The following is a 16,724-nucleotide window of genomic DNA, read 5'->3' as shown; positions in this document are numbered from 1 at the left end:
AAACTGATATAAAACTGAAGTTTGTTTTAGTATATATTATGCACTTAGTCATTTTTAAGTTCTTAATGGCTACCCCACTTAAAACCGCAAGTGCTTTTGTAATATTTATGACATGGTAAATATAGCTTATTTAGTTGAATGCTGACTTCCTAGGTCACAGCACTATAGAAATGCTGAAAAACAAATCTTCTGTTGGAGATTTTCATCTTGTACTGATCAGGGAAATTCACAAAAACAAAAATCTTAGTTTTCCCTTAAATTTAAACAATTTGAGAGGAGCACGCTGTTTGGAAAGTGGACTCTGATTAGTAAAGTCATTGCCAAGGAGAATACATCAGTTGATGCCAGGCTTGTTTATACCATGCATGTATCCCTTATTGGTCCTTCATTGCACTGAGAAATAGGCAGTGAATGACTATCACCCGTACAGGCGCAGTGTACACACACTTTTTCTCATTGCAACAAACAAGACCCTTTGTATATCTTCTAATAAAAGCTAGTCTGCAAGCTCAACTGACAATCCTAAACTTGGTGTCATTGCTGATGAGTTGTATTCACTATTTGCCACTCAGCATGACTGGGCAACCTTACTCAAAAGGAAGCTAAACAAAAAAAAACACCATTTCCTAGAATTGTTTAACAGCAACTAGCTGCTGAATAATATAAATGATCGGGTTCATCCTCACAGCTCACTGCATCCACATATGGATGGAAGGCTCAAGGCACACAATAGTAATGTTCTTTTACAAGGAGAGGACTACAGATGCTGGAGATTAGAGTTGAGTGTGTGTTGCTGGAAAAGCACAGCAGGTCAGGCAGCGTCAGAGGAGCAGGAAAATCGACGTTTTGGGTCAAAGCCCTTCATCAGGAAAAAGGTTGGGAAACTTGAGGGTGGAGAAGATGCTCTTTTACACCCTAGTGCAGCTATGAACCAATCTGCAAAACAAGAAATGACCAAATGGTTGGGTGAATTGCTACAATCAGTTTGGAGCACGTTTTCCTCGTACAGTGAAGGATTCACACAAAACTTGTGTATTGATAGCAATGGAGTGTTCATGTGCTCATTTGAAATCACTAGCTTATTCATCAATGTACCATTCAAGTTGGCCATAGATGTCTGCAGTGCAGCACACATCATGGTATACGTAGACTCACCACCAACGTTCCCTTTGAACGATGTGGCTGTACAGCTTAGGGAAGGTCCCGTGCATGCCAATTGTGTTGCTTATCACCATTGAGAGAATCCGTATTCATTGAATTTATAAATTCAGTAGGGAGTATTTGTGCTCAGTTTGGACATCATGTACGCCCAAATAGATACATGTTGCCAGCAGATCCCCAGTAAGGCCAAGCTCTCACAAACACCTTTGCAGGAATCCATGAGAACTCAATGAAGTGTCAAATAATCTCATATACTCTGCATATTCCTGCGATGTAGATGATACACTTGCTATGTTTGAATCCACAGCTGCACGTTCCAGTCAAAAATGACTCAGCTAGATGTTCAAGGTGAGAATCAGACAGGATGTTCTTTAACACTGTTGACCGCAGGACTACCTTATCTGATCAGTCTACACATCACAAGTGTTCCAGACCATGCTTTGTAAATTAAAATTGTCAACAACCTTAAACTGGGCCCAAGCCATTTGCTCACTATGGGAGGATAATGCTGAAAGTAGTGCTGAGCCAACCTATGGGATAAAGGCTATCCTGATCAGAACATTTACAGGTATCACCATGTAACAGGTACACTTATGAAGGGTCCTCAGGCTGTAATTTTGATACTGAAAAGTGCTCAAGTTTTTACCAGGGTACAACAATTTGTCACTAACTAGATGCTGCTCGCAAGCTAAGAAGATGGTCTGCCGATCACACTAATGTGTAATGCATGACATGAATTTCAATGCTGGTACAATGCCATGTATCTATCTGGTAGATATCATACAGTAAATTCCTTCAGCTGTTTGAAACAAGGTACTAACGATATCCAGGCAGCGAACCTGGCAAACCTTGCAAGTGTCCAACTCGAGATGCGATTCTACAATTGGACATGTTGAATGATCCTGAGTAAGAGTAATTAGTTTGACAATCAATTTAAGATTTTCAGATGTTTTTTCAGCACAGCATGCTAGAAAATATATTAATGCACTGGGCCCTGTTCTTTGCCGGCAGAAAGAACATATACATACACTGCACCTATTTTAACACAACTGATGACATCCACTTGCTGGTTTAATGCTCAGGACAATGCTTGACCAGCAACCTGCCTGCTTTAAAATTTAAACAAGCCTGATAGTTAGCTGACAGTCAGTCTTAACTGGCATATTCTCCATGGGAATGGCTTAACCAGAGACCACTTGCCAACAAGTCAGCATTCTCTTTTCATAATGTATAATGTTGTTTTCTCCTTAAATTGGTATTCTTCAATTGGTCAAAAGGTTTTCATCTTGAACCCATCAGGACAGTTTAATTTATTTCATCAAGACTGTTGACAAAATGTAATTTTGTCTTAAAAAAGCAAAATTTGATGTTAATATATCCAACTGGTTTATTTATGAACATAGGATTTTCTCCAAGAAAGAAAATGTATTAATTCATACAAGTGTTCAGAGGATGCAGAAGCACCAATATTACTTTAGCAAGCATGACTACCATCCTTTTGCAATGGCTTCCTATTCCAGACTTGTCGATTACAAGATGAAGTACACACAATCACAAGAACCTTGAAGCACAAAATTCAAATAGGCATACACAAGGGGTTACGCTTGGCTGTGAAATCCATGCTGCAACACAAATGAGCTGCATAGTATGATAACTATTACCTCAAAAACTAGCTTTGTGCAATATAATTGAAACTGAATCAAATTTCTCACCAAAACATCCTTAGAGCCAATAATTTATGTTTTAGTCTTATATTTCACTAATAGTTTTAAGTTTCACTTTACCTCTGCAAGGGACTTGGATGAAGTCACCTTCTCAGTCTTTGATTTTCCTTTTGTCTTTTGTTTCTGATCCTTTGCTTGGTTGAGTGATTTCATAGTGGCTGCAGCGTGTTTCAGTATGCAGTCACTGCTGCAGTACACAGAGTCAGTAGAGGCCAGGTTGGAACAGCCAGGCCCAATACATTTTGGCACTGCAGGAATTTCCACTGCCTAACAAAAACAACCCACATATCAATCATGTGTTTGTATATTACAACATATTCCAAACAACAAGCAGACACAATGACATAGTGCTAAAAAGACTGTAACCTTAGGAAACATTAGAAAAATAACTGACACCTGTGGGGAGTTGGGCGTATGGGGGAAAGTGGAAGGAGAAATACAGAGAAAGAGGACAGAGCAGGTGGAGAAAAAGATAGGAGGAGTTTAGGGTATAGACAGGTGGTTGGAGGATAAATTGTGTCTGAGATCAGTGGGTGTTCTTTGGCAAATTTTATGACAACAGACAGGAAAATGGCAGCTTTACAGGAGGCACAGGACAAGGGGAGTTAGTAATGAGGATAGGAATATGGAGAGCAGTCAGGGGGCTTGAACAAGTAGGAAGGGCGTGGCAACAGTAGGTTGGGAATAGTTAGGATAAGAAAAGAATGGGCCTACAGGGGCAGCGCCTGTTCTGTCCACATCTGACCCATCTCAGTGTTGGCTGGTCAAGTTCTTACAGGGCTTTGATTTCACTTACAACATTTTAATAATCCCCGATGCCACATGATTTATTTTTAGACAGCACAGAAGGAAGGACCAGCTGAGTGTTCAAGTTCAGCATGTCTCAGAGTGGTGAGAACACTGGGCAAAGAAAAACACAACACTGTTTCTTCCACTATAAAGGAAATGCCCCTAACTCCCTTGAAATGACCAAATGCAATCTTGAGGAGTACCAACACATATAGCCTACTTAAACAGTCTCTATAAATGACACTGATGAACTTATGTAAAGTGAAACCAAAGTTAACAGCACTTGGTGCAATGTAAACTTGAAAATCACCCCATATCACTTTCATGCTTTCAATCGGACAGACATTAGTGGCAATGGAGTTGGGCTAGTGGCTGTGATGAAGGGACTCCTGCTTGACTAAGCAACTTTCGTTATTTTTTTGAAAGCCTGCTCATACCAGCTTGGTCAATCGATGGTATGTTTTTTCAAAGGGATTAAAGTGTAATATAAAACCTTCAATTCCAATTGAAGCTAAACAGTTCAAGTAATGCAAATAGCATTATATAGCTGCTCCTCGGATGTTGCCTGAACTGCTGTGCTCTTCCAGCACCACTAATCCAAAAAAAGCATTATATAGAGTCAGAGATGTACAGCATGGAAACAACCTTCGGTCCAACCCGTCCATGCCTACCAGATATCCCAACCCAATCTAGGCCCAACTGCCAGCACCGGGCCCATATCCCTCCAAACCCTTCCTATTCATATACCCATCCAAATGCCTTTTAAATGTTGCAATTATACCAGCCTCCACCACATTCTCTGGCAGCTCATTCCATACACGTACCACCCTCTGCGTGAAAACGTTGCCTGATAGATCTCTTTTATATCTTTCCCCTCTCACCCTAAATCTATGCCCTCTAGTTCTGGACTCCCCAACCCCAGGGAAAAGACTTTGCCTATTTATCCTATCCATACCCCTCATGATGTTGTAAACCTCTATAAGGTCACCCCTCAGCCTCCGACGCTCCAGGGAAACCAGCCCCAGCCTGTTCAGACTCTCCCTGTAGCTCCGATTCTCCAACTTTGGCAACATCCTTGTAAATCTTTTCTGAACCCTTTCATGTTTCACAACCTCCTTCTGATAGGAAGGAGACCAGAATTTCACGTAATATTCCAACAGCGGCCTAACCAATCGCAACATGACCTCCCAACTCCTGTACTCAATACTCTGACCAATAAAGGAAAGCATACCAAACGCCTTCTTCACTGTCCTATCTACCTGCGACTCCACTTTCAAGGAGCTATGAACCTGCACTCTAAGATCTCTTTGTTCAGCAACACTCCCTAGGACCTTGCCATTAAGTGCATAAGTCCTGCTAAGATTTGCTTTCCCAAAATGCAGCACCTCGCATTTATCTGAATTAAACTCCATCTGCCACTTCTCAGCCCATTGGCCCATCTGGTCAAGATCCTGTTGTAATCGAAGGTAACCCTCTTCACTGTCCACTACACCTCCAATTTTGGTGTCATCTGCAAACTTACTAACTGTACCTCTTATGCTTGCATCCAAATCATTTCTGTAAATGATGAAAAGTAGAGGACCCAGCACCGATCCTTGTAGCACTCCACTGGTCGCAGGCCTCCAGTATGAAAAACAACCCTCCACCACCACCCTCTGTCTTCTACCTTTGAGCCAGTTCTGTATCCAAATGGCTAGTTCTCCCTGCATTCCAAGAGATCTAACCTTGCTAACCAGTCTTCCATGGGGAACCTTGTCGAACACCTTACTGAAGTCCATATAGATCACATCTACTGCTCTGCCCTCATCAATCATCTTTGTTACTTCATCAAAAAACTCCCATCAAGTTTGTGAGACATGATTTCCCATGCACAAAGCCATGATGACTATCCCGAATCAGTCCTTGCCTTTCCAAATACATGTACATCCTGTCCCTCAGGATTCCCTCCAACAACTTGCCCACCACCGAGGTCAGGCTCACTGGTCTATAGTTCCCTGGCTTGTCCTTACCCTTCTTAAACAGTGGCACCACGTTTGCCAACCTCCAGTCTTCCGGCACCTATATGTTTGAGTAAATATCTCTCTCAGCTCTACTATCTGTCAAAGTTAGTGTCAAACCCAGAATCAGGTCAATTAAATAATAATGAGATGCTGGAGAAACTCATCAGGTCTGACAGAATCTGTGTAAAGAAAAACAGTTAATTCCAACTGTACTCAATAATCAAGGGGCAACAGAAGACGAAATAAACAATTGCTATCATGAGAAAAACATTCTAAGGAAAATAATGGGGCTAAAGTCCGATTCATTCCTTGGATCTGATGGGATGCATCCTGGGATATTAAAAGTAGCAGTTACAAAGATAGTGATAGCAAATTTCCAAGAGTCCCTAGGTTTTGGAAATGTTATAGAGGATTGGGAGACTGTCAACGTAATACTATTTAAAAAAGGGAAACAAAAAAGAAAATCCACAGGTAACTAAAGTACAGTCAACCTAATATTACTCATCAAGAAAATGTTAATGCATTATAAAGGACATTTAGAAATAGAAATGATCAAGCAGAGACAACATGGCTTCACAGGAAGGAAATCACATCTGACAGATTTATTTGAATTCCTTGAGGAGGTAGCAAGGAAGAACAAACGACAAGCAGATGTAATATATTTGAGCTTCCACAAGCCATTTGATAATATATCACATATTAGACTACATAATAACAGACAGGTGTGCTGAAGGTAGTATATTAGCATGGATAGACGAGTGGTTAACTAATAGAAGACAACTTTGGATCTGGGGGCATTTTCAGAGTGTAGCAAATAAAACTAGAGGGTCACAGAAATGAAGAAAATGAATGTACTATAGTGGATGATGCAATAATAGGTGGGCAGGCAAGTGGTGAGGGTGACGTAAAGAATCTGAAGAGGGATATAGACAGGTTAAGTGAACAGAAAAGGCCAGATGGAATATGACGTGGAAAAATCTAATTTTACACACTGACAGGAAGAACAGAGAAGTCAAATACTATCGATATGGATAGGAACTGTAGAAAATTACAACACAGGGATTTGGGAGTCCTCCTGCATAAGTCACAAAAAGCTAGCATACAAATTCAGCAGGTAAAAGGGAAAGCCAATGGAATGATGGCCTTTATTTCAATGGGAATAAGTACAAAAATAAAGAATTTTTGCTGAGACCATACAAAGACTTAATCAGACTACACCTGAAATACTATGAACAATTTTGAGCCCCTTATTTAAGCAAAGATATACAGGCATTGGAGCCAGTCAACAAAAGGTTCAATGATCCGAGATACGGAAGTCCTGTTAATAAAAGGAGAGGTTGAGTAGGTTGGGCTTGTACTCATTGGTGTTTAGAAGAATGAGACACAACTTTATTGAAACAATTTTTTAAATGGGTTGATAAAGTAGATATGGAGGCAGATCCGCCTTGTGGGGTTGTCTACAAACAGATGGGACATGGCTGTCACTTTAAAAAGGTTATTTTGTCCTTGGTTTTTTTTTAAGAGAGTTCATAAAGGTAGAGATACTGAAGAAGCTACTTTAACAATGGAAGGGGACTGGCCAGTTCTCCAAGGTCAGGTTTTTCTAGCTTGTTTTAGCTGTAGCAGTCACAAGATGTGAGATTCCAGGCAAGTTGCAAGCTTCAGTCAAGAATTCCTGTGACATTCTTCTGAAATCTCTTTGGAAGCTATTCCGTCCTATCGTAAGAATTTGTGTTTGAATTTACTTTTTTTGCCAAGGAAGTGTTTAAGGGATGTTACTGTATTGACACAATTAATTAGTTAAGTTACCATATCAGGTTAGTTAAGTTTTCCAATACTTCAGTTATTCTAAATTCCATTTTCTTTTGTTGTGTTTCAACTACCCCATCAACCCACTTAAGAAATCTGTTTGTTTCAGTAAAAGTTGTCACATTCTTCTAAACTCCAACAATACAAGCTCAACCTACTCAACCTCTCCTTATATTGACAGTATTTAAATAAATTGTGTTTTGCTTAAAGCCCAAGTGGTTTGACCAGTTGACCTGGAACCACCCAATTTCACATCTGCCTTTAAAATAAGGAAAAGCTAGGGTCTAGGCTACCTTCTTAAAATATTTTACGGGGGTCTGGCCTGGTCCATAACAATCTGAGAAGAGGAGGTCACCCATTAAAACAGAGATGACCAGAAATTTCTTCTCTCAGGAGGGTAAAGAAACAATGAAGAATCTCCATTCAAAGATGTGCACCCTGCATCCTTTTAGAAATTCATGCAGATTTGTCCTGGGATCACTGGATCAGACTGACTACTGGTAATGGATTTGTAAAACTGCAAAAATTGAGGCAAGTGCCAAGAGATGGTCACATTAAGGTACTATGCAACAAAACAGGGCTACAGGAACCCAATGGAAGCAACAGGTAAGAACTGTAATTTCAAGTAGGGTGCAATGTTTGACAAATATAAAAGCGAAATGTTTCTCAAATTGTCTACGAAAAGTGTGTTTAAGGATAGCATTTTTTTCCCTGTTACATTTATGTCAAGAAACAGGAGACGCTGATATTGGGATGTCACCAGATTGGCAATCCAGAAGCAGAGGCTAATGAAATGGGATCTTGGGTTAAATCTCACCACAGAGCTGGTTAAGTTGAAATACAATTAATACATCTAGAATATAAATCCATCAAACGGTCAATGATAATTGGGAAGACCCAACTGTGCACTTGTGTCTTTTACGGAAAGAAATCTGCCATCCTTATCTGTATCTAAATGAGACTCCAAAACCACAGCAATGTGTTTGTCTCTTAACTGTGCTCTGAAATGGCCCAGCAAGCCACTGAGTTCAAGGGCAACTAGGGAGGGTGACAAATGTCAACAAACTTAGATCCCACAAAAGAAGAAGAGAAAGCCGAAAAAGTGATGCACTATCAACTGGAAGTCAAAATTCTTGAAAAATGATAGGTGGACAGGCCTTTGTGAAGTAAGTAAAACAACATACAAACTCCTATTGTGAACGAGATGTACACTTCATTAGAGGTGAAGCAATATTTGCAGTATAAAATGCCCAGATTGTAAAACACGTAAATGCATATAAACAATTTTAAAACAGCATACCGGCTTAAATATTTTAATTTTCTTCTTGCCACTTGGATTGACTGCTTTCTCAATCCTGCCTTTTATTCCCTGATCAGTAGGAGCGTTTCCGTCTCGCTTCTCGACTGTTGAGCTGGGGTCATCATTGCTCGCCAGCACTGGTTTACTTTCCTGTTGACCAGATTTCATTACTGTGGTTCCTGAGCCTTTGCCTGAAGATGGACTACAATCAGGGCAGATGTAATCTTCCCCATTGCGTTCCAGTAAGCGTCCTCTTGCCATTGTAATTCCCACACAGTCACCATGGAACCATTCTTCACAGCGATCGCAGCAAATCATAAATCTGCCAATAAATTCAAAATAAGCACACTACACATCCACAATACTGCATGAATGAGAAACCATTTCAGGCATGGATAAAACATACCAAATAAATAAACTAATTTTGCAAATATGATAAATTACTTGTAATTTAAATTCTATAGCATTCCACTGTGAGAAACGTTGAACAGCATTACCAAAACGAATTGTTTAAAAATGCTGGCATGCTTTGGGAAATGTTAAAACAACAGTACATAGTCTAAGAAAACTTTTAAACCTGTAAAGCCTACTGAGAAAAAAGTAAAAAGACCTGAACGGATTTCTTTGCAGAACTAAGTCTCTACATGTTTATACGATTTGCTGGACTGAGAACTTTTCACCAACTAAAATGGAACTATTAATAAGAATACTTCAGATAGATTTGAAACGATATTTCTTATAGACAAGATTTGGAGATGCCAGTGTTGGACAGGGGTGTACAAAGTTAAAAGTTACACGACACCAGGTTAATTGGAAGCACTAGCTTTTGGAGCGCCGCTCTTTCATCAGGTGGTTGTCAAATCAGTGAAGCCTTCTTGCAGCTTTATTACCAAAAACAAATCATGCAGTAATTTGATCTTTTACTTTAAAACTAACATTTAAGTATTCCCCCAGTTCCAATAAAGCATCCTCAGTTGTCAATTCTTAACTCATCTCTTCTGCCTAGATAGAATGTGCAAGCAGAAAAATCTGAATCAGGCCAGCTCTTTAGAACCAAAAAAAGACTGAAAAACTGAAGATCTAAAACAACCTATATTATTTGTCCTATAAACTACTACAGTGTCAATAATACTAGTGCACCCTTAGCCAGGTTCTTATTTGACTAAGCTATATTGCTTAAAGAAATTGCATTTTAAACAAAACATTTTCTCTTTGACTTACTATTTCATTCTGAGCTGCAGTGTGATTCCTTCAACTCAAATGTACAAAAGGAACTGTTACACAAATCTGAAAACGAGTTCAACGTTCACCAGCACATGGCATGCTTTTGTTAAAATTTATCAGGCAGTTTAAAAATTGTTTGAAATTATTTAAAGAAAGAAATAATAGATTTCAAAAGCTTCATTCAAATTATTTTTATGTCACAAAGAGTCAGTAAGAGACAAAAACAGGCACAGAATCCCTTCAAACCTAGAGCATGGTACATTTAACTGATCATCTAAGCCTTTTTTGCAGCATTCCACTTCCTACAATGAAAATACCTGCCCATGAGCTTTCATGGGTAATAGAAAATTTGAAGCTAATCAGTTTACGTAAATGATGTGGCCTTTGTGAATTAAGTCTCCAATGGTTATTGCAGTAGAAAGGCACTTGGGTTCCCAGCTCTTGGCCAACATCCTGAGTGGGTCCCAAACACCTCTCCTATTTCCTCCAAGTATCTAATTCTGCCCAATCTCCTTCGGAGCCAGTACGGTTGGGCATCAGTTAAGGTTCAGCACCATTCATGACCAATTGCAACATTTAAAAGGCATCTGGGTGGGTATATGAATAGGGAAGGTTTGGAGGGATATGGGCCAAGTGCTGGCAGGTGGGACTGGATTACATTAGCATATCTGGTTGGCATGGACGAGTTGGACCGAAGTATCTGTTTCCATGCTGTGCATTTCTATGACTCTATAATTGCACCACAGCATCCCATTCTAAACTACTGGCCCACGTCTCAAATTATCCTTCCCAAGCATCAAGTCTTGACATATGACTCTATAATTGCACCACAGCATCCCATTCTAAACTACTGGCCCACGTCTCAAATTATCCTTCCCAAGCATCAAGTCTTGACTTAGTTTCCTATATTACAATAGGTGATTACTTGGTGAAAATATTTCATTATCTGTGAAGAGAGCATTGTGTCCTAAAATCAAGAGGAAATCTCCGTTCAATGAAGAGACAATATTTTTTGCAATATCATGCCCACAGTCAGCACATGCTTGAAAATTGTGGAATTGAGCCTTGAGTTGAAAGAATGTGGCATGATGAAGCGCCCATTGCAACCTTGGTTTTAAACTTCAACTGATAAACAGTTCTACACGCAATTTTAAGTATCTTTTTCTTAAATAGGGTACTCAAGCATAACAGAGGACTGCTACACTGTCTGAGGCATAACCTTTCGGTGTTAAACTGGACTGTCAAGTCAATCTCCTCAGGTGGATATTAATAGGTCTTATAACACTATTCTCGGTTCTCAATGTCCTACTCAACATTTAATCTCAACAGTCACTACATGCAGGACGAAAGAAGTTTGGCGACAATCATATAGTGTCTTGGTGACAATATTTGGAAAACTCTGCCCAATTCCGATCTCCTCACCCAAGGAAAGTTACTTAGAATTGAGGGAGCGCAACAAACAAACCTGAGCTACATTCTCTGCACAGTTTAGAATAATGAGAGACAATCCCATTGAAATATTCAATGGAAATACTTTCAGGGCTCACCTGGGTTGGTGTGGGAAGCATATTTCCCCAGAAGGGGGTTTCTAAACCAGGGGACGCAGGCTCAGAGCAAGAGTCAAGTTACTTAGCATGAATTGAAGAGAAATTTCTTAATTTTTTACTCAGAGGACAACAAATCTTTGAACTTATCTAGCCCAAAAGGCCATGGAAGCTCAGTCACTGGATATATTCAAGGCAGAGATCAGTAGATTTCTGGATTAAAAGATAGCAAGGAATAAGGAATCGTGCACAAAAAACAGATGATCAGTCATGATACAGGTGAATAGTGGAAAGGCTTTGAGTCAAATGACTTATTTCCGCTCCTTTTCTCATAAAATATCTATTTATATCAATACTGCAACTGGGAATATGCATCATCTTCCTATGTATTCACAAAATGACAATAAACATTAGACATCAGACTGGTGTTAAAGTTTTGGAGTTAAGCGTTTGAGTTGCTTAACAACACTATATGCACCAACTGCAATGAGACAAAATAATACGTATACTGTATAGAATTGAATTGAAAAGTTAAATGAAGCAGCAATTTATTAATGGGTATAAACTAGGCTGCTGCTTCAATGTTGACTTTTAATCTTATATTTTGAATATGCGCAACTTTCCAAATCCAGGAACCTACCTGTTGTTATGTGGTTGCCTACATATACAATATAATTTATCTGGATCATTGTACTCATTGTCTGATTGATTGGTTGAACTTTCATCATCTTCTGACTCCGACTTAACATCTAATGGTGATTTTGATTCTTTTTCCTTTGAAGGAGGACCACTTTTAGTACTTTTCTTTACAGGAGTTATTATTTTCTTTTTAGCTTTTGCAGTGACTGCAGACTTTGATTCTTTTCTGGATTGATTTTCTTCAGTGCACATTTCCTGTCCTTTGAGTGCATTCTGTGGTGAATCAGGCTGCTCTTGACCACGTTGCTTTCTCAACTGATTCTGTAGTTCCTTCAGCGTAAGTTCATCACTGTCACTGTTGGTGCTGCTATCTTCAGAGTTAGCCATCTCATTTGTTCTTCCAAATACATTGGCAGAGCCCTTGTCTGTGGCCATGTCTAGAGATCCAACACCCTTTTCATCTACATCTGCACTACCATCAGAGCCAGTTCCTGCCTCAGAAGTTGCAATGGGTCCACATTCACCATCATCAAGGCCTGACATTTTGCGATAGCGCTTCTGAGCTGCTGAAATAAATTCCTGAACTCTGGCAGATCTCTGAGTCTGTCGCCTGCTCCTTCTCAATAAGGGCGTTAAATGGTCAGAGTTCTCACTCAGAGCTGTGTCAGAGTTCTCTGCATCCATAGCATTCTCACGTTTTGCAATAGTTGTCTGACGGAATCCCCAAGTCTTTTTAAATTCCTTACTGCTCGGGTGGATGATTCTTGCAGGTTGTTCTTTGTTCTCATCTTTACTCTCGAGCACAGCTACTGTAAAAACGCAAATAAACACGGGTAGAAATTACATTATAGCTAATCAAATATGACTTTACAAACCAAATTATACAGTATCATCCTTAAACTTCAAAATAGAAATGGATCCTTTGCTTCTCTCAGGACAAGTAACATAACGATGGGGAGTAAGGATTTTCAGAAGCCTGCAAATGAATAGCATACGGTGAGAGATGGTGAACAATGGAGCTTTGCAAGATTACACTCAAGGATAAATCTATGGTGTCTGAAGGGCAAAGTACAAGAGAACTGAAATACCTTTTTAGAGAGAACACAACTGCAGCACGTTTTTCTTTGAAAATTTAATTCTGAATTATGAGCATCATTGCTAAGATAAACAGTTGATTCTCCATTCCTAGGTGTCTGGATGACTGACTGGTTGAGGAGACAGTTAAGAATCAACCACAATGATGACACAGATTGAAGTCATAAGATGGCTGATCAGTAAGGACTGAAGTTAACTCCATTAAAGCATTAACAAAGCAGTTCGGGAATTTTTCTGACAACTCAAATGGTTTCTTGTTCATTTTTAGGGAGGTCGGTCCAGCCTCTATTACTGTAGTACTACTAGCCCAGTAACATAACTGTAAATCAATGTGTTTTTAAATAGTAGAAAATTGAGAAGGTGCATTATATATGTACATATTTATATATAAAAATATAATCTGACTTCCAAGATTTATGCTGTCGTTAGTAAATATGGCTGGGAACAAACTGACAACAGCATAGTGATTTTGTTACTGGACCAGTTATCTAGACCAATGCCCCACCAGAAATCTGAATTACTGCATCTGGAGCAAAATCACAATTGAATGGCAGCCATTTGGCCCACCATGTTTTTGGGAGCACTCTTCATGAGCAGCTGAGCCAGTTTCACTCTGAGCCCTTACTGTATCACCACTGAATTCTTCTCATTTTAGGTGTATATGGAACATCTTTTTGAAAGCCATGACTGAACCCAGCTTGACTACATTCTCAGGCAGTTCATTCAAGATCCAAACCACTCATGCATAAAAAGCTTTTTCTATTGCTTTCTGTCTTCAGTGTTAAATGATCCTCAGTCCATGCTAATACATTACCCCTCATACTATGAGCTCCTATCTTGTACTGTCACCTTTAATGTAGCATTTTATTCAGTAACACCTAACAACATACAATGGCAGGGACACTCAAATTATTATTAATAACCTGTGTTCTATATAATGAAGTTAATTTAGAATTTATTAAAAGCAAGGCGAGATAAGATAATACCAAAGAAATGGGAAAACACTGTCAGGATCCATCTAAGGATTCAGAGAGTAAACAGGAATAAATAATGGAGGATTGAGAAATATTTCTGGATTCTATTGATTATGGACACCTGCAAGAGGACAAATAACTATTTCAAGAATTAACATAGATAATTATAGTTTAATATCTGTTTGCGTTAATTTCGAGTGAGTTAGAATACAACAGGAGAAATGTACTACTGAGGCTGTATAAGGCTCTGGTAAGAACACATTTGGAATATTGTCAGCAGTTTTGGGCTGCAATCTAAGCAAGGACGTACTGGCACTGGAGGGGGTCCAGAGGAAGTTTACAAGAATGATCTTGAGAATAAAGGGCTCGTCATAGGAGGAGCAGTTGAGGACTCTGGGTCTATGCACGAGTTTAGGAGAGATCTGATTGATACTAATAGAATACTGAGAATAGAATGGATAAGATGCTTCCACTAGGAGACTCCAGGACCTGAGGGCACAGCCAGAGTGAGGGAAAACTCTTTAAAACTGAGATGAGGAGGGATTTCTTCAGCTAGCGGGTGGTTAACCTATGGAGAGCATTGCCGCAGAGGGCTGTGTAGACCAAGTCATTCAATGTATTTAAGACAGATAGATAGATTCTTGATTAGTATGGGGACCGAGGGTTAGGTGGAGAAAGCAGGAAAATGAGGCTGAGAAACATATCAGCCATAATTGAATGGCAGAGTAAACCTGATGGGCCAAATGGACTAATTCTGTTCCTGTCCTATGGCTTTTGTGAAAATCTCTGAAATCATCAAAAGGTGACAGATTTTCTTAAAGGTAAATGTGAAGAATAAGAATTAACAGCAATAAACAGATTTCAGAAGGAACATTGTGCTCCATAAACGTGGCAGCCTTCTTTGAGGCAATGACTGACATAATGGAACAAACCTAGTGAATAAGATGCTAATGAATTGTGAGAAAGTATCTGACAATATTACACAGCAAGCCACTGAAGAAGATTATATGATTTGGAACTGGATCAATTAAAAACAGGTTAGAACAGAGCAAAATATCTGGAGATGTATTTCACATTGCCTCTCACTTCCAACCAATGTCCTATAGTGTTTGCTCTGTAACTACTTCTGTTTAACACATACAATTTGTTTATAATGGCTAGAAGGTAGCAATGTGCAAATTAAACGACAAAAGAAATTACAAATAAATCTGAAGACGAAACACAGCTTCAGAGTAATATTGATAAGTTGGTGAAATGGGTTTAAAAAATGCAAGCAATGGAATTTATTCGTGCTTTATGGCAGAATTTTGACCTAGCAAAAGTGAAGGAATTGTGATACAGTGCCATGCCAGGATGGTGTGCAACATGAAGAGGGATTTGCTAGCAGTTGAGATCCCATTCACCTGCTGCCCTTGATCCTCCAAGGTTGCAGATGTCATATTCAGAAGGTGCCATTAAAAGAGCCTGAGTAATTACTGGGTTATATCTTATTGCCTCACTGTTGCCACTTTGCAATGGTTAATAGTTGGTGTGTACATGCTAAGTAGTGGATTGGGTGCCAACCAAATGGTCGCTTTGTCCTGGATAATGTTGAGCTTTGAATATTGTTGGAGTTGCAGTCAACCAAAAACGTGGAGAGAATTCCATTACCGCTTAACCTATACCTTGCGGATATTGAGGAAACAGGTGGTGAGTTACTTGCTGCAGAAGTCCTAACCTCTGGCCTGCTCTTATAGTATTTATAATGGTTGGTCCAGATTGGGTTCTGGTCAGTGGCAACTCTTGGGATATTGATTGTGGGCAATTCAGCAATTGGAACACCACTGAGAATCCTTTAGCAAGGATTAGATTCTCTTCTTGGAGATAGTCATTGCCTAGCATAATGCTTTTGCCACAGATCCACCCAAGCATGGATATTGTTCAGGTCTTGCTCCATATGAATGTATACTGCTTCAGCATTTCTGAAAACATGTGAAACATCCCTACTTCTGGCTTCATGATGGAGGGAGTCATTGATAAAACAACTCAAAATGATTGGGCCTAAGACACTCCTTCCCCAATGGAAAGATAAACTTGCTTTTGAAAAGGTAAATTACGATTCATATTAGTTCCTATGACAAGAGAACCAATTTAGGGAAAGAACAACTAGAATAGGCCTACATCCTCTGTCGATCAGAGGATGAATAAAGAAGTGACCTCATTGAGGTGCACGGTCCAGAACTAAGGATCAATGTCTTATGGATTGGAAGTTGACCATTTAAGGGTGAGATGAGGACAAGCTTGTCAAAAGGTCGAGTGTTTTTGGAATTCTTTTTATCCCAGATGTCTATAGATGTTCTTTTTAGAGTATATTCAACACCAAGATCCATAGGTTCTTGGGCACCAAGGTATAAAGAGGTAAGACAAGAAAACGCATATTACACAGGATATACATACATTCACACAGGAGTTCAGTCAAATTTATT

At 39.4% G+C, this 16,724-nt stretch overlaps 1 protein-coding gene across 1 annotated transcript in view; it reads right to left on the bottom strand.

Annotated features, from left to right (window-relative positions):
• The window catches only part of LOC122560312 (death-inducer obliterator 1-like), a 104,815-nt gene that overhangs the window by 79,988 nt on the left and 8,103 nt on the right, over window positions 1-16,724 (bottom strand). Inside the window, 3 exon segments of the mRNA XM_043710893.2 lie at window positions 2,946-3,152; window positions 8,784-9,105; window positions 12,192-12,999. Coding sequence (XP_043566828.2) covers window positions 2,946-3,152; window positions 8,784-9,105; window positions 12,192-12,999 — 1,337 coding nt within the window.

This window comes from Chiloscyllium plagiosum, unplaced genomic scaffold, assembly GCF_037043375.1.
Source record: "Chiloscyllium plagiosum isolate Xiang-an unplaced genomic scaffold, Cpla_swu_hap1 HiC_scaffold_15, whole genome shotgun sequence".
Classification (NCBI taxonomy): domain Eukaryota; kingdom Metazoa; phylum Chordata; class Chondrichthyes; order Orectolobiformes; family Hemiscylliidae; genus Chiloscyllium; species Chiloscyllium plagiosum.
This window is presented reverse-complemented; position numbering and strand designations above follow the sequence as displayed.